This window comes from Protopterus annectens, chromosome 2.part0 (assembly GCF_019279795.1).
Source record: "Protopterus annectens isolate FY-2018-M chromosome 2.part0, PAN1.0, whole genome shotgun sequence".
NCBI classification, from domain to species: domain Eukaryota; kingdom Metazoa; phylum Chordata; order Ceratodontiformes; family Protopteridae; genus Protopterus; species Protopterus annectens.
In genome coordinates this window covers 1932694522-1932717553 of record NC_056728.1, presented here as the reverse complement: position 1 = coordinate 1932717553, position 23032 = coordinate 1932694522, and the positions used below count along the sequence as shown (strand labels likewise).

The window sequence follows — 23032 nt, the reverse complement described above, 5'->3', positions numbered from 1 at the left end:
TAAGTATATGGTATCTATGTTAAATGTCATTGTCAATGTTATATTGCAATGTATTGTACCAGAGCTTTTCTCCTGGGAATCCGCTGAAAATGGGCCCGAGTCAGGTCAGACCTTCCCGGTAAACAAAAGCAAACTATAAATAAATAAATAAATAGTTTGAATGTAAAGGTTTGAAAGCAAAACCAAGACACTGTTTGACTACTGCAGACCACTGGAATTGAATATTTTGACTGTTATATGTTATCTACAAACAATGAAGTGATCAGTTAAGCACAAGACAGAGTACTCACTGAAAGTTCTGTATTAACTTCAAAATGATCTAAAATGTATGACCAAATACTACAGAAAACCTTATACAGAAATGGCAGGTGTTGTCAGAAGAAAAATTAAAAACTCATATTGCATGTGACCAGAAAATATGCCTGAATATTTCTTATAACATAATCAATAAAAAACTCCCCTTTCTCAATCATGTTAAACAGCATTTTAGCATATTAACATGCCACCAGCTTATGACAGTATGTCATAAATGTAGCAGTATACAAGATGTGAGGAGGGGTCACATCAGACTAAGACCATTAGACCAAGCATCCTAACCAGAATACTATATAATCATAGAAACATTTTGTTTTTCAAAAATATCACAAAGATCTTCCTCTGTTAAATGTGGTACAGTATACATTTATTAAGGGGAGGTTTGTCTTTTGAGAAGTATGGCATCCTTTGGAGTGACATTTAATGATGGTCTGATTGTACCACTACTTATATTGACATGATAAGGCATTCATAACTAACTCATATAAGGGAATAATTGAAAGGGTAAAACACATTTAGAGCAAACAACTCAGGCTGGGGACTTAGAGTTGCCCCATGTGCACACCTTTTCCTTCTTTTTAAGAATAATGTTTTGTGCAACAAAAATAGGAGCCAGTCTCTAGATAAAAAATATGATGAAATTACAAACTGGATAAAATATTTTTTTTCAATAAAAGGTGCCAACATTCTTCAAGATAGTCAATAAAAAATGCATGCCATTGAAGTAGAAATGACTTAAACTTTAATGTCAGTAGATGTAGCTTCTCAAAAAAGTTATAAGTTATAATTACAAAATATATGGTCAAATTGTATATTAATAAAAGCTATGCCATTGTTAAAAATCTGGTAGGCAACAATTTAATTGTTGATCAGTGCCTATCAACCAAACTCAAAAATGCTTCTTTTGCAGTGCACCTAATTCAAATGTGCATTTACATTCACTCCAGGTAAATAATTAGTACTATATAACACCTGAGTGATCTAAACCACTGCTGCATGTAATGCTGTGCTTTTCTGGTCTGTGAAACAGCCACCTGAAAGAACTATCCAGTATACGGTTCCTTCTTAGAAAAAAGTGGTATGGTTGGACAAAATGAAGTAGGCAGAAAAGCATAAGGAATTTTCATTATATCCTGTTTCTTGCTTGCTACTTACAATTGAGCCCTACCTGGTGTCTAAGATAACAACTGGTTTGATTTCTTGAAAGCCTATGGCAGGAGCAAAATGCAGGTTGATGCTAGGATTAGATAAGGGAAAACTAATACAACCAGATAACAGTAACAGGAAAAAAACAGGGATACTTTACATACCACATTTGAAGATTAAGGAATAAGCTTCTTCATACAATCAGAAAAAATTGGTCATTAATTTCCTTCAAAAAATAATCCCGATATTTACATTCATATGAACAGAAACACACACACACACAAACACACCACATGCACACACACACACACACACACACACACACACACACACACACAAAAACAAGTACACATACACAAACATATAAAAACAAGTCTCAAAAGATACTATAAAATACAGTAATGATATTTTTTCTGTTTGACTGAGGAAGGATTGGAACTTAAAGGTTTCATACTTACATACGTGGAAAACTGCAAGAATGTGGAGTTCTCAGGAATAGTTTTAACAACAACTATGATCCAAGGCAGATGTAGGGAAGCAGGTGTCAAACTTGACTGGATTGTCTAAATAAGTCTTCTTAAAGGATTCTTCTAACTTCCTGGGATATTACAAGAAATTGTGACAAGTGCCACAGTAGTCACCAGAAATGGCATCCTTGATCATGCTAACCAGGAGAATTCAGTCATGCTATATAAAATGCCTTCATTGCAAGAATACTTGTGCTTCCCATTCCACACTGACTCACTAGTTCCTAGCTCGTATTATGGTGAGTCTAAAATGATGAGGCTCACCTGCACACCTTGTTCATTATTCAAGTGCGTCACTATTCATTACAGTCTTCAACTGCATGTGTTACATAATCACTGAAAAAAGCATAGCATTTGGCTACTTACTGAGCATTAACACAACTTTAATATTTCTGAATGAGCCGGTTATTGTGCTAACTGTTCTGCTCCATAACAATGTTCATCCCTGAATGCACACCCCTGCCAAATGCATTAGTTACTGAGGCTGTGTGCACAGTTAGCTTTACGGTTGTCTTTATTTTGGACGGCTCTGGGTTACACAGGTTATAACAATGAGCAGAGGCAACAGTAGTGAATATTGCCCAGAGGATGCCTGCACTTCTCCACCTGTATCCTAGTGATGAAGGCAATGATTTCTTCTCTGACTATATACTAGTGAAATATGGAGAGGATATTACTATCCTAGTGGGATAAGAAGTGGCCAAGTGATACAAAATGCATGCATTAATCTTCATCATTTGGACTGCATACTAAACCTTCTCCACTTCCTTAAAAGGTACATACTTAACACTGGGTAAAACCATAATATATCACTGTTATATGGTGGTGTGTGTGTGTGTATATATATATATATATATATATATATATATATATATATATATATATATGTATGTATGCACACCCTATTATATGCATACATATGTGGCGAGCTCTGATTGGACATGTTTCACTCATCATATACATATGTAGTGAGTTGTGATTGGACATCATTTTCTGTGTCTATTATGAAGGATCTTGTGCACGGAGGAGGTCTTTTCTGCACCCCATGAACTAGTGCTTACATAACTTAGAACTGGACTAATCATAGAGACTGAATTGTTTACAGCAGCCATGACATTGCAAATAGTTCTATGAGATACCTATGCCTTTGTACCTGATCGACACATCTTTTGATTACATCTCTAGCAATAAGAATGTAATTATCTTCATTTACATATTGCAATCACAAAGTAGGAACAGCTGTTAAATAAGAGTCTGTGTCAGGGGTAAAGACTTGTTTTGGAATCTTGAGTAGTGTTCATATTTGTCTAACTCTACTCACTGCCCTACTCAGTGTGCACAAGCTATCTATATTCTATTACATACAGCTAAAATATGTACCCATTTATATGGTTTATAAGCCAGTTTTGCTGTTCTATTTGAAATCAGAAGTAAGAACATATATTTTAGAGATTTCTGGCAAAAATTTAATACAAGCACATTGCACAACACACACACCCCCACACAGCACCCCCCACACACACACACACAGTATAATAAAGTAAAAGCCATATCTATTTATGTGCGTTTTTATACTTTAATAAATGTGTCTTGTTGGGGTCTGATAACTTAGGATTTATAAATGTCTTTTTTAGCAGATGTTGAAATGTTAATTTTTGCATTACTTTCACATTTCGCTGGTGTACTGTTCATATGTATTACCTTTCAGAGGCTCAGAAATATAGGTAGAGTATCAGCAAATGGACATTTCTTTTCCAGTTCTGAAACAGGTTAAACAGGTTTGTGTTAGTGTGTTGCTAGATTACCACCCTTATCAGCCTATTGTGAAACTAGAAAATATATTTTTCCAAAAAAAAAAAAAACAGACTAGCTACACTAGTGTTCTTTTCATTTTACACAAGTGTTTAGCAACTTGAAGAAGGGTTACCTTCTTTTGCATCTTTCTACTAAATGACACAAGATGTGGACTCCTTTTTTGTGTAGTTGCTTTATCTTTCAGACCAAAGTAAGAAAGCGAAGACCTAGATCTGTATCATATGTCATCCTATACTGACAGTCTTAACATTAGCCGACTCAGGTTGTATTTTAACATCCAGTATAATTCTCATTACTGATTGAATGAGTTACTTTACGAATTTTATCCCATAGCTGAACGCCTAGCAAGGAGTAACTGATACTAAAGTTGTCATCATCTAATAATGTATAATTATTCTGAAGATTGTTCTAATGAACTAATGAGACCATTGCTAACACAAATCATTATATACCATAAAACATTAAACCTATCTATCTAGCCATGGCAAAAAATCATTAATTATTAAAAAATGCTGCCCATGGGCTCTTAATTTTCAACTCATGGGCTACATTAGCTGTGAGTTTCCAAATCCTTTGCAAGAAAGAGGATCATTTCTTCTTCAGCATGGAATGACATGCCACCACTGATTTTGCTGTTGTAAGAAAGCTGTCAAAAACAGCCCATGCATCTTTTACTTTACAGAATGGAAGGTATACAATGTTTTGTACAAGAGTGCTTAATGGGTAACGCTGGCCGAGTTTAAGCTTGTTCTGATAAAGTTAAAATATTTCCTTATATCCGATATCCGCTGCTGTTTGCTCTTTTCTTCACTCACTCTCTCTCTCGCTCTCTTTCTTCTGAAGCAGAGGTCATTTTGCAAAACTATCCAATAAAGAATATTTTAGTTGATGGCAACCCTTCATAAAAAATCTGCCTAAGTTAATGGTATCTTATTAGCCTATCTCGTACAGTTCTCAGTTGTTCCTCTCTCTTTGCACGTCAGCAACTTGATACAAATAAAACAGCCCAGAAGAAAGTTTGAAACTACTGTACTCTCCAATGTTAATCACTAGCATTTGGACAAGTATTTAAATGTTTCAAATTATATACCGATGACCCAGCTAACTAAATACTATTCTTCAATGACAAAATCAGGATATTGAAACCAAAAGTCCATATTAGTATCATGATTATCTTGCCATCACCGCAACATACCACAAACAATTTGCATGCAGAAATAATCACTACAATACAATACAGACAGCTATTGTACTACAGTCTTTATAAAAATTCATATTTATTTTTTTGTTACAACTAGCAATATAGTTCAGCATATACTCCAACAAAAAAAGTCAGATTAATAGATCTGGACTTGTGCCATCATATTACAATAATAAACAAATATGATCAGCTCCATTTTGTGATACAAAAAAAATACCGCACAGGCCTTTTGAAAGACATGGAACATGGTATACCATCCAAGTTCTTCACATGATCATCTTGAGTGCAAAATATATACGTTGCTGCTATATTCATGAAGAAGACTTATGTTGTGAAATTTCTAAATGTACCTTCTCCAACATTATGCATTACTTTAGGTTTGCTGAATGCATATCATTCCATTAAAATCAGAGAAAAACTGAAACCAAAAGCCTGTAGCCACCAATAATGGCTTTTTATAGGTTCTGGCTATCTTGACAGTGTATAGTGGGAATACCATGACATTTGTATGTAATAATGAACCATGTTTGAAGAAAATGGATTTATATACCAACCGGGAAAAGCCGAAAGAAGAAGAAGAAGATCATCTGTATTAAAGAGACAGAATAAATGTGACAATTTGTGTCCTAATGAACACACCCACAACTGCATGATTTCTCTGTCTCTTCCTCAGACACACCCACACAGACACACACAGGGACCCTTTTGGTCTAAGGTGGCAGATTAATTATAAGAGGAAAACTTGAAATCACGTACATGATAAAAGAGAACAAGGCTGTCATGGATGAAATGCCGTGCTAACTAATAATGTAGCTTATACCATTTTAAAAACAGACAGCATACCTGTCAATCATGTTTCTCTCAGTCTGCATGACTATTTTGCTCTGCTGAGAAGAGCTGTGGTATTACTTGTGGGCTATTTTACATTATATAGAGATAAACTATACACTTTCAATTTATTATTACTAAAGTTTCATAGATGTATTGTTTCTTATGAAAAGAAGAAACCATTATATAGTTATATTGATAGGTCAGAGTAAGAAAGAAGCCAAATGAGTTCTAAGGAAATGCAATAACCACTGTTTTTTTTTAATTCTTTGGGACTTTTTTACAGCAATGTACATTTATGTGAAAACAACTTCTAGATTTCACTTCCCTCACTTCCCTTTGTTACTGCATAACACCTCATCCAGCTTTATGGGCTGTGGACAGATTACTTATTGGATAACTTGTGTGACTGGTCAAGGGATTGGTCTTCTGCTACAATGCAGCTCTCTTTGTTTCTGACCTCTCCAACCTTTTTGCTTGGGGTCATCAGCTAGAAATGCTAGCAATATGTCCATAAGGAGAATGGGCCTAAGAGGTACCATTAGTTCTCACAGCAGTTTCACTTTGATAATTTACAGGGATACTGAATCCCCTATAAGCTGGTATCACTTGATAGGTCACTCCAAATCACAAGTCATTGATCTCCAGACATGACTCCATCCCAAAGACATAGCCAAGCTAGTTCAGCTGTCATTTTCAACTACAGTCTCCACTATGGCTGCGGGATGGGTCAGTCTAACCAGCACATTATCCCCACTCCCCCAAGAAGACAGATGAGTGGTTAAATCCTTGCCATTCTTCCTTCTTCCCTCCAGCTCATTCAGCTGATTTAAGCATAAATCAAACCAAAGTCACCACTGTCGGAGCAAGGGAACCAAACAACTGACACCATCTCACTGGTAATTTGACTTGCTGGACTGACAGGCTCTACTGGATAAAGTCTTCATTGATTTGCAGAATCCCTGAATTTGTAGCAAAGAGAGGGGAGAAAAAAAACTTTCCATGTGGGTACTGGGGAGGTTGCACCTACAAAAACGGCTACATTTTCATCTGTAGCACCCATTGTAGAGAATTGTACTCAACTGTTGTTGAGTAAATGAAGACTGATTACAGAGGGGTGTTAAAAGTCACATATATCTGCATGCATTCAAAGAAAACATGTGTGGCATAGATCATTATATATTTCAGATAAAAAGCATTGGCATCTTTTTTCATGTCCAAGCCCCAGACTTCACTGCATTCTATTATACCGTAGTAATTAGTTTTCCATAGAAAAGTAACTCAATATTAGGCTTAACAGGCCTTTTCTATCATGACCTTTATTGAAAGGACACTGTATATTACCCTACCATATGAAAAACATTTAAGGTAATTATTAAACGGCCAATACAGTCAATCAATTATTCTATATGCATATTTTATAAGTATGTATGATTATATATACATGACCAGAGTGCACATTCATATAATAGTGTGTGCGTGTGTGTTTAGATATATGTACTTGTCCTTCAGCCAAATATATATAAGGTATGTATCCATTCCAATAATGTTATTCCATCAGATATGCCGAATATATATTTATATGTCAGGCAGTTTGATAAACAAAAATACTCTCTCTCTTTCTCCCCTGACACTTTCTCTTACACACACACACACACACACACACACACACACACACACACACACACATGCAGGATTCAGTGCCTCGGTAGTTTCAACATCATGTAGACAGGCACTATAAGCTATCACCTCTTTATATTCTTTTTGTAGTTTGCTTTGCTGCTGACATCCAGCTGGAGAGATAAGCAGAAGGTGAAATAAATATTTAAAAAGCACATGTTTGAGTTACCTGACTAAAAAACATCTACAGCAATGAATTATAGCGTGATTAAAAAAGGGAAACCTCCTAGCACAAACAGAGATGTCCAAGCAAGGGAAGACAAAAAGATGTCCATCTAGGAATAACGCTACCAATTTACACGGGTTTAGAAATCTCCAGTTGATGTCATGCTCTTATTTTACTTACAATGTCTTAACAGAAAATGCTTATACTGAAAATTGACTTTTGAAATCTGATAAATTGCTAAACCAATCCTCTTCTCAACAGTAATATAGAAGAATTGCAGTTCCATCAATTTTTAGTCTTGAAGCAACAGGTCAAGCTCAAAGTTAGAGCTGATTCACATTGATGAATAAATATGCAAAGTAAAATACATTGCATCAGATATTGCAAAATTAAACCATAAGAGAACAAAGCTTATAAAAAAGGCATTCATCAGTCTCCACTGAAAATAATTTGTGCATTAAATATAAGCTCAGCTCAATTTTCTGTGAATCTCACATATATAACAACTGATAACCTGCAGAACATGATTGCATTTGTCATTGTTATTGCAAAATAAACTTTTAAAGCAATAACCTGCTTTCAAGAAAATCTGTGAAGTCGTCATCCTCCATATATACTCAAGGTAAACTTGTCATTACGTTGTAAGTACAGCTTTACTCTATATATTGCCAAAATGAAAAAAGATGAACTCTGTTGGAGTAACTAAACTATGCAAATCAAGCAGCAGGAATCTAATTTTTTTTTTCCCATAACATACATATATTAAAAAAACAAGTAAAAAGGTCACATAGGAAAACCAATTGGTTAAAAAACAAAAACAACAACATACACATATAGCAAATTTACTGATTCGTGAAAAGATATAGAAAACATTGGTTGTTCACACCAAAACTTAACTGACAGGTTAAAATGGAATACTGCACAAGGTAATTGCAAAGATCCTACAGCATCACTGTGTCCTTAAAGCAGAATAAATAAATAAATACATTTTTTTAATAAATAATGTTATTATCCCACCAACAGAACAAAGCAAAAGTGCTGCCCAGATAAATTCTAAATAATAATTACAATCATAACCTGCTGTACAAATGCACCAGGGAGATAACAGCGGTCATCAGTAAGGAAAACACAGCAGATAGCCATTATGTACGTGGCAGCTTTAAGCTAAATCATCTTTAACTGATATCTGTACAGCAAAATGAAACTATGAAGAGCCATAAAAGACACAATGGTGGATGAATCCTTTCTTCACATAAAATTAGACAAAATATTATCACTGCATCCCATGTCTATGTACCTCTGCTTTGAGAACTTTCTTTGCTTTACATAGATTGACTGCTGCTACATCATTTGGAGGAAAATTACTTGTACTCCTCACCCCCCACCCCCCAAAAAAATATCTTGATATATTTCCATTTGAAACTGTGTTGCAAAGTGTATAACAGACAAAGACAGAAAGAGTTACATACAATGAATAGATAAACAGCTAGATAGGTATATGGATGCATTGTCAGATAAAAGATCTTGTCAGTGCCATCTATTTTGTTTGTGCATCTGTGCGTGTCTTTGTGTGTGTGAGAGAGAGAGAGAGAGAGTATGCAGATATACCATAGCAGAGAAGGCTAACTATTTAATGCAGTTTGTAAGTAAGATCTCCGGAATTCTGAGAAATGTTTGTACCACTCTACTATACTTCATCCACTGGTATCAACATGATACTGCTGTTTTAGTAATTATGAAAAACATCCAAATGCAGAGTTTTTCTCAGAGATTGTTCTTGAAAGAGGAAGATGGAAAATTTTCCCTGAATTCTTTCAAAACATATTTTTATGATTTCAACCAATGTTGTCCAAAGCTCTAACAGACAAGATAATTAAATGGCTCTATGAACCTATGGCCCTAAGACTATATATAACATTATATTAGCTTATTTCCAAACCTTAAAATAATCATGCTTTATTGGTTAATTACCCCCCCCCCCTTTACACACGTGTATTTTTATCTAATCTTTATCTTTTCATGGTTGAAGTAGAAATGGAGTCTTATCTCATTCATCAGGTGCAAGCTAAAGACAACTAATCCTGGATGGGATGCCAGTCCTGGGTAGAAGGTGCATGCCATGTGCATGTAATGCCTGCAATAAGGTTATACATGGAACTGCAAAGTATATTAAATGAGCTGATATACATCACTAGACAGGAATTAGTTAATCATCATTGGAAAGTAGATGTGAGCTGATGCCTTTTATATCAACTAGATACTACATATATTTGTTTCATAAAGCATTAAAAAGGCATCTTAGTCACTCTGCATGGTATAGCATTACATATTGGAAATGTGTGACTATTATAAATAATAGTATCACGCTGTCAGCTTAATGAAGTCTGCATTCTGACAAAACCAAACTACCCAGAACAATACAGACTCCATTGTGCATCCTAGACAGTCTTCACATTGCTATACTGCTGTGTAAATAGTGCCTATAGTATGTTAACAGAGGCACTAGACAGAAAGTATAGTTGCTGTTGACTAATGTTTAAATAAAAGTATGACAACACTGCAGTATACATTGCACAGTAGTTATTATAATATTTTGATTCTTAAAGGAACCACCCACTCTCACTTTACTGGGGCATAAAGAAATGGTATTTATCTGCATATGCATAGTATTTAATAAAGCCTCTGTTATGCGCAGCATCGTTTTGCTAAATGCAAAACCTTCCCAGTTTGTTTTCAGACAAACAGCCTTCTTATTTTGCTTTCATTATTATTCAAAAGCAGCTGGCATACATTAAAGACAAGGAGTGGAGGCTACTAAAATTGTAACACTGTGCCCATTTTTGTTCCGCTTATAAACAAAGATTTGAGGGTGTTCTGCCAAAGCTACACATTATTACTGTCTACAGTATTACACAGCATATATTCCATGACAGTCTTGCTAACAATACTTGTATGTACTAGAGTTCATGGATGGAATTCAGCACTCCATCCCTAAAGGAAACACCATTCTACTATACTATGCTCAGCATTATATTACACAACATTTAGACTAGCCATAATTCAAAAGCAAGATTTGTATCTAGGAAAAAAGTGATAACCTATCAAATTCTGAAAGATGACCTCCTAAAATCGAACAAAAATGTAATGTACAGCACTGAAAAAAATGCCAGATGATCTGCTATTGCAAAACAAAGTCCCTAAACTTAAAACATCTTAGTTAATGACTTTCCCAACCCATCTAATTATGTAACAAAGTATTTGCTTGACTGGAAATAAGTATCTTGTTGTGGGGGTACAGAAAGTGTTGTGACTAATCCTGTGAAGTGTTCCTTTGATAGAACAATTGGATTTTCTCTGTACAAAATTTTGCTGCTTGGTTATTTCTGAGAAGGTGCTCTCGTGTTATAAAGGGAGATCTGCAGCAATAAATGCAGCGGTGCATTGACCATTGCTTGTTAAATCAACGTATGCTTGCAAAGAAAGACTCAGAAGGGACATTACTAAAAGTATAGTCATGCAAGTAAAGTATCTCTTGTGTTACGAAAAGATCATTTTTATACTTGAGGCTCCACGAAGTGTTATACACACTACTTTGCAACTGTATTAAAAGCTCTCCTCCTGCGTTAACTAGTCGAGATGAAACACCGGCGTATATGGGTGTAATAAAAGCAAGGGTGACTCTAAAGAGCCCCAAAGCTTGCAGCAAAGTATATACTTCAAAAAGTGCTCTTGTAGTGCATATGACAGTCTAAAGTAATGACTCTTACAGATACCAACACTGATAACTAACAAAACGGACAGCAGAAGGAAAAATCATGAGTAACGGCCGCAACACGCAGCTATATGTACAGGATTATCAAGGACGGCACGTTTCAAGCAAAAGAAGGGGGCCTATAGAAATAGACACCCACGTGTGTGTGTTTGTAATTTAAGAGATACCGTCATCCATTATTATTTTATTATTACTCAATAAAGCAAATTGTGATGCCAAAATGATTATAAGGTATGTGGAAGACTAGTGTGGCAAGTTACGTGTATCACACACACACACACACACACACACACACACACACACACTCGACTAGTATCTAAATCTGTTGCATTTCTGAGGGTGTTATTATGCAAGGGTACAGAAGTTGTAAATTGATATAGTGAGGTGCTCTCAAGAAGATGTCACGTTTGCCTGTTATTGCTGGACTGCCTAGCCCATAAAATACCTTATACTTATATTTAACACTCTTACCATTTGCTGCAGTAATAATCCCAACAAAAAGAAGACTCAGGCATTTCAGCTTCATCGCAAGACTCATGTCTGCTTTTAATCCATGCAGTCAAGGACTTCTCGAGTTTTCAACAATCAAATAATGCATATATATCCAGAAAGGAGAAAGCAACATGAAGTCTCCGAACTTGGGGGTCGTCTTGGTTTGCGCTCATATCAACAGGGAGCTGAAGGAGGACAAGAGTCGAGTTTAGATTTCCTACCAAAGCAGCGTAGATCCAAGAAGACAGAGGCAATGAGGGAATAAGAAGGGAACGACAGAAAGCCAGAGTGTGAAGGCAGACTGTTACCAGCAGAAGGAGCCGGACTCAACCATCATTATCACGTAGAGCAGGGGAAGAAATGCCAAAGATGAAGCGCTTCACATACACAAGGGAAGCAAACACTCAGCGTGGAGCTGCACAATGCTCTGCGTTACAGCACTTCCAAAGAGCTATCTGTAGTTATCCTTTAGAGTTATCCGAGCAAGGCTTCACACACAAACGTGTAGTTCAGTCCATTTTTTTTCTATTAGTAAATGCTAAAATAATAAGCTATTGCTAAAAGCCATTACTGTCTTCCTTTACAGGTCTGAATCGGTAGTTTGTCCGTCTGGAACAAGTGAACAGGGTATACAAGCTGTGCAGGATTCTGAGGTGCCGAACATTATAGGCATTAGAAGAAATAAGCTAGCAGGTTCTGGGTACCGAGTTCGCCGCAGTAGTGCAGGGGAGCATAGGAAGGGCTGTAAATCCGTGCAGCTTTCTAGCATTCATTTTTAACAGAAATGTCTCTGGTGGCACTTGTAAAGAAGGAGTTTCAGTTATGATGGCGATGACGTCAAAGTCGTTATCAGCTGTTAACCCTAATTCGTTTTTTTCAGATCTCATTTTAAAGGCTAATGCTCAGCTTACAAGTAGACATGGAAGGAGGATGGCATCTACACTGATTAAAGTTCAGGTTGTTATTAGTAATTGCAATGGCAGCACAGTCTGTGAGAATAAAACAGATCTCTGGGCTGCAGCTTTAGGAGTGTTGTGGGGCATGAAGGCAAACACTGCGCAAGGGCTGCATCTACAGCTTTGGGCTTAAACTCCAGTAATGTGTCGGAGAAAGATTATACCTCCATAAGGTGCTGAACTCATCTCCTACAGAATGTCTTCGGGAGCGCAGCATTATCCACTAGTTGTGGATGGGAATGGTGGTGGTGGTGGAAGAGAGTTGCTGTAAAAAAACTCAACTATAAATTCCAGGGCTGATGTTCCAAATACAAAGGCAGTGACTAAGAGGTTCATAAATGGGGTTATAAGGATGGTATTCATGCAGTGGTGCTACTTAACCAAATCATATAGCTAGGGTCGTTAAAAATGGGGGAAAAAAGGAAAAACTGAATGCAGTCAGTCCTGATTGGACGGCATATGCAATGACACAATAATTATATAAAATAACAATATGAGAGTCAGCTAAAGAATAACAATATGAGGCAGAAGATCGGCTTGCTCCCACACAAACAGTTGACATTCAGCAGCAGAGTTATCAGAGCTGACATATTTTTGTCAATGTTATTCAGGTATGTTCTACTACCAGCATCACTGGTCTAGGACATGGTGTTGTGCTGCTATTTTTAACCCCCCCCCCCATTCTGTGAGTGCATGTGTGTGCTTTTATATGAAACTATTTTATCTGAGAAAATACAATAATTGTCATATTTCCAGCATATCAGACACAGACAATAGTTACATTGATTTAAAAATAAATACCTAAACAAATAAGTAAGTAAAATAAAACTGCATAACCCCTTCTTATCATTTGCAATTAAAAATACCGAGTTCGTGTTTCAGGCTGTTTTTTTCAAAATCGTGTATCAAACAAATATGTTTGTATTTATACCTATAGTTTGCAAAGGTTTGGTGTTCGATGCGTTGAGGTAAGTTCAGAGACTGGTAACTATAAAATAATGCACTAAAATGGTACTGTTTAAGAAGACAATGGTGGCCTTACTGCACCGCTTGTGTTATGGCGATCAACAGTGAAACCGATTTGTAACTGCACCTCAACTTCTTTTCTCCGGAATTCTGCGCACAGTGAAAAATATGAAGGGGGTGGTAAAATGAGAAGCAATAAACTGTGACGTCTAACATTATTGAATGACTGTAATCCTCAGTAATTACCAGAAAATAAAAAAGAAGTTGGGGCAAACATAAGGCAAAGGGCTGGGACGTTGAGCATTGTATTAAATTATATTACATTTAAATTTACGCATTTATGTATTTATTACAGGTGAGTCATTTGAAAAGAAATAGTGTACATTTTTAAATCTGCCTTTTCCTTTAGTGTGTGTGTATGTGTTTTGGGGGCAACAATATTTGCCAAAGGCAAAATTAAAATCTCTGGTTGTACTTTGTAAGGCACCAGGGAAAACGGCCATTAACAGTTAAATGGAGATACGAACGCCCTAAACAGGTTGAAATATTTGATTCAACTATTTACTTCACTCAAACTATTAAAGTTTATGTAACACATGGAATTCGCCATGCCTGCCAGAAAGAAAAGCCATCCAAAACTGCACGTCTAAAGGCATTGTTTTTCATCGTTAGATCATTAAAAAGTACTTTGAAGAGAAATTCTGGATTTTTTTCGACAAGGCTTGGAGAAGACTCCAGTCCTCCGGAGTAGCCCACAGGATGACGGGAGGCAAGGGGTTTGCTCCGTCGCGTTTCCAAGGATACTGCTGCTCTGTAACTGCAGGACATTGCTGCCATCCAGTGGACCGAATTGACAGGCATGTTTGTTATTTGTCGTCCGTTTTTTGATACCGGTATGTGACGAAGTTTGGTAATCAAGTAAACCATTACAGGGTTTTCCTCTTTACATTTGGCACATTTTCACAGCTTTAGCCTGTGGTAGAGCGACTCTAGGAATACAATTTACACGTTTGTTTTACGTGGCTGGAGAACTTGTTGAAAACATGCAATTTCTCTAATCATATAATTGTTTAATTCATATAGTCTGCTTGTATACACACAAGCACGAGACGTGTTTCAAAATTATAAATATGGGTACTAGTATATTTTCTCCATGCATTAACCTTTGGTATTGTTGACCTACTTTATTTTGTATTTATTTTATACAGTATAAAATAAATACAAAATAAAGTACTGTTTTTTTGGCATAATTCAAAGTGGAGTAACGATGGTCTAATGAGGATTGCACAGGTGCACTTTACATGTTATGGCGGGGGCGGCACATCCTTTGGAGGTAAGCCAGGTTTTGTTTTAAACCAGCAGCAAAACATAACATTTTGTCTACATGGTCAAGCTACTATCTTAATTTGATACTACATTTTCTGTACTGCATGCTGGTGACAAACCCGTTTCAATAACTTGGTGTATGTAAAGCAAGTTATACTTTAAAAATTCTTGTTTCATTTTTCTCCACACTTTGCCATCAGAGTGGGTCCTCCTACTAAAATGGCCTCGTTTTAGTAGTGACCCGACGTGGTAGTATTCATATTAATTTGGTAGAAAAATGGCCAATGGCATCAGGGAACTTCCCATACGCTTTTCGATAGGTGCAGGTAGATCTTCTACACCCACCTTTACAACCACCAACTCAGGCAGATGGCCCCTCAGTTTAACGATCAATTCATAAGAACATGCTGCCTTTTAAACGATTATATTTACCTGAAGTTTCAGGATTTCTTAAATATTTTCAGCACGTGTAGACTATAGCTTGAGGAATAGTTGATTTTTTGGTAAGAGAGTACCAGCCTGAATTAATTGACGATTGGTGTGCAGCCCGCTAAGAGTTCACTTGTGTATGTTTTATTCTTTCATTTTATGCTAATGTATCGTATTGCACTGCATTTTATTTAGTATGAATTTGTTGACCGTTAAAGCCCGACTGGAGAAACATCTCAGGCCTAGAGGTGCAAAGCTCCTACTACATTAGATTACACTATAGACATAGAAGTTCCAGACATTCCAAATGCTGCAATAACACACGGGCATATCACACACTGCACATTAAGAATGTAGTCTACACATACATAAAGGGAGGGGGACTACAATAGAAGATTTATACCAGAAGCGATGCATATGAACCTTGGCTGTAGATGATCACTGTTGAAGTGACAGCCCAACCCTATGTGCAAAAATGGGAAAAGGGGTTGTGGATGGATTGTGAGCAGGATGGTGATAAGGAATATAGAAGTTAGAGAGACATGTGAAGTAGAGGGTGTGGCACTGTAAATTAAAAAAAATTGTTACTAGCAGATATTCGCTTGTTCATAGGTAGGTACTAGGCTATTGGCCCTAGGGCCTATATAAGCCTAGCCAAAAAGGTACCCTGGCTTTTGCCACCCAAGAAAATTATTCTATTTCCCATCCAGTCATCAAGATTTTTCTTGAGTGCTAATGAGGAGCTTTGTTTGATATAGATAGATAGTTTGTTCCAGAGTATGGGAAGTATCTGGGACAGAAATCTATCCATCCATCATGGTCTGTTTATTGTGGTGACAAGGTTTAGGTCCCCAGAGTGTGTAGCTTAGAGGGATTGGGAATTCTGGCAGAATCATGAAATGAGAAAGTTTTATGAGGCTGTTTTTAATTTTTGGAGTTTGACAATCGGGCTGGCAACTCGACACCGTAAAATTCTACTGCCAGTGATGAGCGGACAGGTGATCCGCTGTGGCGATCCCTAACCGGGAAAAGCCGAAAGAAGAAGAAGACAATCTATTTAGGCATTATGTTTCAGAAAATGGACATAGCATTGGAGTATTGAGAATTATTATAGTAACCGAATCATTTTTGATGATGGTTTGGAACTTATTTCAAGAGAGTAGATCTTTGGTCAACAATGCACTGATATCTTGCTATCAGGGAGGGTGATCTGTTGATGAAGAGTTTTGTGGGGCTTGTTTAGTTTGAAATTCTTGAAGTAGAATTAAATTCTGATTCATTTAGTTTGCCTTAAAGTGAGGAAGTGCTGAGACTGATTTGAAAGATTAGCAACAAATTTAGCATTTTTTTTTAGCATTGGTCATGTTATGCAGTCTGGAGGTAAGGTTGGTGAAAATATAAGCTGGTTGGAATAGTCTATCTAGGAGACCTGCAGTTTCTGTTAAGCATGAAGCATCTGTAAGATAAGGTTTGATACTGTATAGACTTCAGTATTGACTGTTTAATTGTCTGTTGGATATGCAGGTTGCATTTTAGGTTTACATCAGTTTTTAATGCTGAGAAGTTTGTGTGAGTTACAATTTCAGTGTTATTTATTTACTGATGATAAGGGGAATTCAGTTATACAGAAAGGTGGTTTAAGGGAGAAAGAACATTATCAGCTGAGGCTTTGGGGGATCAGTAGCAGATCAGAGTTCTGTAGTCAAGTTTCAATGGATTAAAATGCTTGAGCATACAATTCTGGGATGATACAAACTGAGCAGATGATAGTAGAATCATCTTGGGTCTACTCCTAATGCTTGCAAATTCTTAGCTTGTGACATACTTTCTTGCTCAAAAAGCCAAGTGCTATAACTCCCACTAACAAAAACTTTAACTATTTAGTTCTCCCTTCACCCAACCATATTAAACCGTGCAGACCAGAGCCTTATCTCTGTATCCCTAAAAATCACACAAGTTCCTAATCTGATTTTGTTCACTAAAACTCTACTGCCCCTCTGTAAACCTAAAATCCTTGATCAGTTCCAAAACTTAAAACTCCAACCCCTATACCTAAATTCCATGATCACTATTTACCTTAAAATTCTTTCTCACTCTGTAAACTAAAACCTCTCTTCCACTCCCTAAACATAAAATGCCCTTCCCATTCCATAAACCTAAAGCTCCCTAACGCTAAAAGATCCTTCATGCTCCCTAAACCAAAGCCGCCTTCCTGATCACTGCCCTAATCCACACACCCATCCCATCCCACTCCCTTCATACATCTGTCATAGTTACCTCACTCAAACTCAAATAATGTGCCCAAGTAAGGTGCATCAGCTGCTTGCCTGAACTCTTATTTGAGTTTGTGTGTGAGCTGCAGCCTCTACAAGCTACAAGATGCTCACGTCCATGGCTTCAAGGCAGTGGTGTCTGAGCACTTGGAACTTGAGTGCTTGTAGTAGAACTAAATCATCTGCATGTTGTATTAGGCTGACCAAGCTGGTCACTGAAGCAAGGCCATTTAAAAATATTTAGAAAGGAAAGAGGCGCCTTGTGGAACAACAACAGTTGGTAGAAAGAACTTGAGGCCAGATTGAGTGTACACTAAGTACACATGTATTCAGGAACATTCTTTTCACATTTTTGTGCTTTCTAGTCACTCAGAAAAGTGTACATGCAGTCTACAATTTGTGATAACCTTTATGAATCCCTATCCGTATTTAAAGCTGCAAGAATATCAATAGGAAGTCTAAAATTAGGAGGAAGAAAGTGTGAGCTATGTCTGTTGTGTTTTCACTCAGAACAGTGTACGCTTAGTGTAGGCATTATTGAATCCCGGAGTTAGGTTTTTTTTTTTTTTTTTTTTTAACCATTGTAAACACCAGGTTTTATTATTTGGATAGATTTGGAGCCATCTAATAGAAGGATCAGAACGGCCAAGAAGCAGAAGATTGTGTAATAGTTTTTGATGTCATTAAACTTATAATGCTGCAAAAATATTGAAACTTTAAAAGTCTTATCAAGACAGTGTTTTTTAAAGCTTTGAACACAGTGGTAAACCAAACTTTGCAGAGCAGAGGGACCTTCAAGAAGGACAAGATGAGGTAAAAGCAGCACAAAATAGTTTGTATCTTTACAAGAGTAAGACTCTACTAATTCAAAGTGTGCTATACCCATGTTGTTTAACAATTTGTAGCTAGATTACTCATTTCAGTACTGAAAATGGTAGTTTCTTACCCAGGGGTAAGACAAACACACATGTCATGGTGTCCTCTGACTATGACACTTGCTGTAAGTATCATTGCCAAGCTTTGGGGAAATTTCCCTTATCAAGCCTTATCCATTTCTACCAACTACCCATCTCTGTTTTTGCCCATGTTTATTATAAAGAATGCCATTCTGAACACATTAGATGGAATCAGACAGAGACAGTAGGACAACCAGTACTGAAATTATCTTCAAATCTCAGTGAGTACCTTCACATTGTGAACCCTGTATTTACAAAAAATTCACCAGGATAACACTGATGTATACAGACTGCATTTTATATATCATGGATAAAGTTAGGTTAAAAAAAAAAAAAAAAAAACTGGTGCAAATGTTCCAGGATGAAAAAAAAATGCCCACTCATGGTTTAAGCTATGGTACCAGAACTGAAAAAAAAGTAGTGTAGAATCCCTCAGAATACATAAACATTCTTGCCGTAGGGCTAGGCCAGGCTAAGGTCAAAGTCACCCCACCGTGGTAAAAGGAAGAAGTATTCCACAAAAAATAAATAGGCCAAGCAAGAGACATAGTGACAATAAGGTGGACATTTGAAGATTTGCGGGGTGAATTTCCCAGAGCTGGAGGCTAGGATGGGGAAGGCATGGTCAGTGCAAGGAGATCTGGTTCTGTGATATTGAAGAAGTGGACCCTAAGTGTTTGGAACTTCTTAGATTGTAACTCAGGAGCTGCCTAATAAGTTGTTGGCAAGTGGAGGACAGAAGTTTTACTTCAGGAGCTTGCATAATTGAGATCAAAGTCAAAACTTGTCATTTTGTTGGATGAGTAGTCAGCTGACATTATCAAGTGTGATACAACAGTTACAAAAAATTACAAATGATTCCTGCCAGGTGAAGCACCTTCAAGAATAAAGACAAATGCACAAGTGAAGAAACAGGAAGGTGCACCATAAGCCGCAAAAACATGAAATGAAAATTCACTTTCTCCAATTAGTAGAAGCCACGTTTATTATAAAAGAAAACAAACAAACTGACTGCAGTATAAAAGTTAGCGCTTTCGCGTTGTAATCAACGCTTCATCAGACATAAAAGCAGTCATGTAACTTCCATTTAAATACACTTAGTGACATCACTTCCCATTCGGATCAACAAATCAAAACATAGACAATCAATAAAAAAATTAAAAAACACAATAGAATATTCAATAAAATATCATCATGCACAATGACTAGTGCCTAAGAGGTCTGCTAACTAAAAACGGCTTGAGTACTATCCTGTCATTTAACCCAAATCTGTGAGCTTGCAATTTAAGTATCCATTTGGCTTCCCTCTCTTCAGTGCGATTTTTAATATTACCCAATCTGCCATTTTTAAAAACTAGCTCTAAGACCTGAAACTTAAAACTATGAGAGCATCCTTTATCTATTACATGCTTAGCTAGGGCATTGGTAATATTGCCCTTTTCAATGGCATAGACATGTTCCCTGATGCGTTCACGTAAAGTTCTTGTTGTCATTCCAACGTAAAAACTGCTACATGTCTGACACGCAGCGATGTAAACCAAGTTAGCAGATCTACAATCAGCATAATGCTTAAAACTGTAGGGACGTTGTGTTACAGGGTGTATGAAGCAATCAGAATTAGTTATATGTTTGCATTGATTGCAGGAATTGCAAGCAAATGTGCCTGTCCTGTTAGAAAATCTGACATTCTGGTAGCCCCTGTCAAAACAAAGTAGTCTATTGAGAGACAGCATGTTCCTATAGGCTACGCGGGGTCTCTCATCAACCAAACTCTTGATCCTTTCATCCACCATTAGAAGTCTCCAATTTTACTCAAGCCATTTTTAGTTAGCAGACCTCTTAGGCTCTAGTCATTGTGCATGATGATATTTTATTGAATATTCTATTGTGTTTTTTAATTTTTTTATTGATTGTCTATGTTTTGATTTGTTGATCCGAATGGGAAGTGATGTCACTAAGTGTATTTAAATGGAAGTTACATGACTGCTTTTATGTCTGATGAAGCGTTGATTTCAACGCGAAAGCGCTAACTTTTATACTGCAGTCAGTTTGTTTGTTTTCTTTTATAATAAACGTGGCTTCTACTAATTGGAGAAAGTGAATTTTCATTTCATGTTTTTGCGGCTTATGGTGCACCTTCCTGTTTTTTCACTTGTGATACAACAGTGCTCATTCCCACAGAAGAAGCTGAAGAAATGGCAGATGGAATTAGTTGTAGTTTGGATGGTGGTGGAAATTTTTTTGAGGCAACCGCAACTAGTCAAAGACTGTATTCTAGCTGGTCTGGTATCATTCATTTTCCTATAGCAGTCTTAGATGTTCTTGAGAAAAGAGGGGAAATTTTACTGGGTCAAAATAGGAGGGTTTTTCTTCCCTGTTTGATGTAGATGAAAGTGAAAGTTCAGTGAGGAGGAAAGACACATACCAAGGTATTTTAAGTAGGTTATTTGTTCAGTAGGGTTGTGAAAGTTGTTATGGGTAATAATGATTTGGGGATTATTGAGGTGCTAGGAAGTAGCACAAAAAATATTGTTTTAATCTTGGATATGTTAATAACTAGCTTCTTGTTCAACCATTCCATAAGGGAAATTAAATCAGCTTTTAGTTGCTGATGTAGGCTGTTCTGGTATGAGTGGAATAAAACCATGTCATTTGCATACAGTAAGATAGGGAGGTGTGAGAGTTCCACGGAGTTTATTAAGGAAAATGGAAAAAACAAAGGAGAGGAAAAAATGGAGCTTTGAGGAACACCTTTATGAAGAGGGGAGGAAGCAAAGATGGTGTTTTGAAACTGAATAGAAAAGTGCCAAATGGAGGTAATTTTTGAACCAGAGAGTTCTGTCAGGACTGATTCCAATTTCAGCTTGATGAACTAAAATAATGTTATGGTCAGCGGTCAAAAGCTCTGGAAAGGTCAATAATTCGAGTCAGGAAGTTCTTCTCCTTAGAAAGGGGGGTGTTATTTGTAAGTCACCAGAGGGCTGAGGAGGTGCTTTGAGCAGCCCAAAAGCTGTGCAGATTTGAGGAAAGAAAATTATATTGGGAGACTTGTTGAGTGAGTCTGCTATAGATGTTTTTCAAGGAATTTTCAAATGATGAAAATAACAGACATGGAGTTGGTAGGTGGGTATGGAAGGAGTTAATGTTTTTTTTTTTTTGGGGGGGGGGTTAACAGTGGCAGTTTTCCTGATTATATTAGGCATGATATTTTGAGTAAGGCAGAGGTTATAAATATGAAATAAAGTGGTAACTAAGAAATAATTACACTGAAATAGAAAAAAGTGGAGAACATTATCTGGGCCTGCTGGGAATCAAGTTTTATATCTTTAAGGAGTAGTACTTCTTTACCCTTGATTGTTTTGCAATGAAATGGGGAATGTAAGGGGGTAGGCAAAATGGTAGAGCTTAAGGAGGAGTTATTGTTGGAGTTAGGGATAGGAAGCATGCTGATTAGAAGCTGAGAGATGTGGAGGAATGTGGGTGGGGGTGGGGGTGAGGGGGTGGTATGGCCTGTTTTGTGGTTGCCTTCAGCCCAGAACATTTTGATGGAGTTAAGAAGGGATGCTTGATGAGTTTTCATAATATGATTTTTATGTTATCTGATTGCATGTTTAGCAAGACTACTGAACTGGGGGTGTAGTGTTGCCTGGAGGTGATAGATGGATTGCTGTTCTATGTCCCTAAGACATAATATAGATTTGAGATCATAAATGAACTAGTTGTATTTTAGGGGGGCTTTATAGAGCCATGAGATTTTAAGGAAGAGGGAGTCCTGAAGGTTAATGAGAATTTGTAGGTGTATTATGCTACAGTGGTTTGAGTTAGTAGAACAAAAAAATGGTAGACAAGTTGAAAGAAGTTAGTATGGTATTTAAATTAGGAATTTTGTATGGGGATTTATTCCTGAAGGTTACATGGAGAGGGGAGATTTTGTTAATGTGATGAGAATTGTTGCAAATAATGGGGTAATGGTCACAGAAGAAAGAAGGATGAATGGAAGTAGTATAAATAAATGGTGAATTGTTCATAATAATAAAAGTTGGAAGTGGGTAACACTCAGTACGTGAGTCAATAAGTTTGCAAATGTACAGAAGGCTAAGCATGACCAGGAGAGCAGGAAGCCTTCCAAAAAAAAAAAAAAAAAAAAAAAAATCTCTCTTGTTTCCCACCTTACTGAACTAGAG

General features: G+C 36.9%; 1 protein-coding gene across 1 annotated transcript in view; it reads right to left on the bottom strand.

Moving 5' to 3' along the window:
• Window positions 1–12756, bottom strand: part of LOC122792902 (CUB and sushi domain-containing protein 1-like) — a 2387070-nt gene extending 2374314 nt beyond the window's left edge. The window contains exon 1 of the mRNA XM_044060460.1: window positions 11922–12756. Coding sequence (XP_043916395.1) covers window positions 11922–11988 — 67 coding nt within the window. The 5' untranslated portion in view covers window positions 11989–12756. The remainder of the gene's footprint in view (window positions 1–11921) is intronic.
• Between the last annotated feature and the right edge of the window lie 10276 nt (window positions 12757–23032).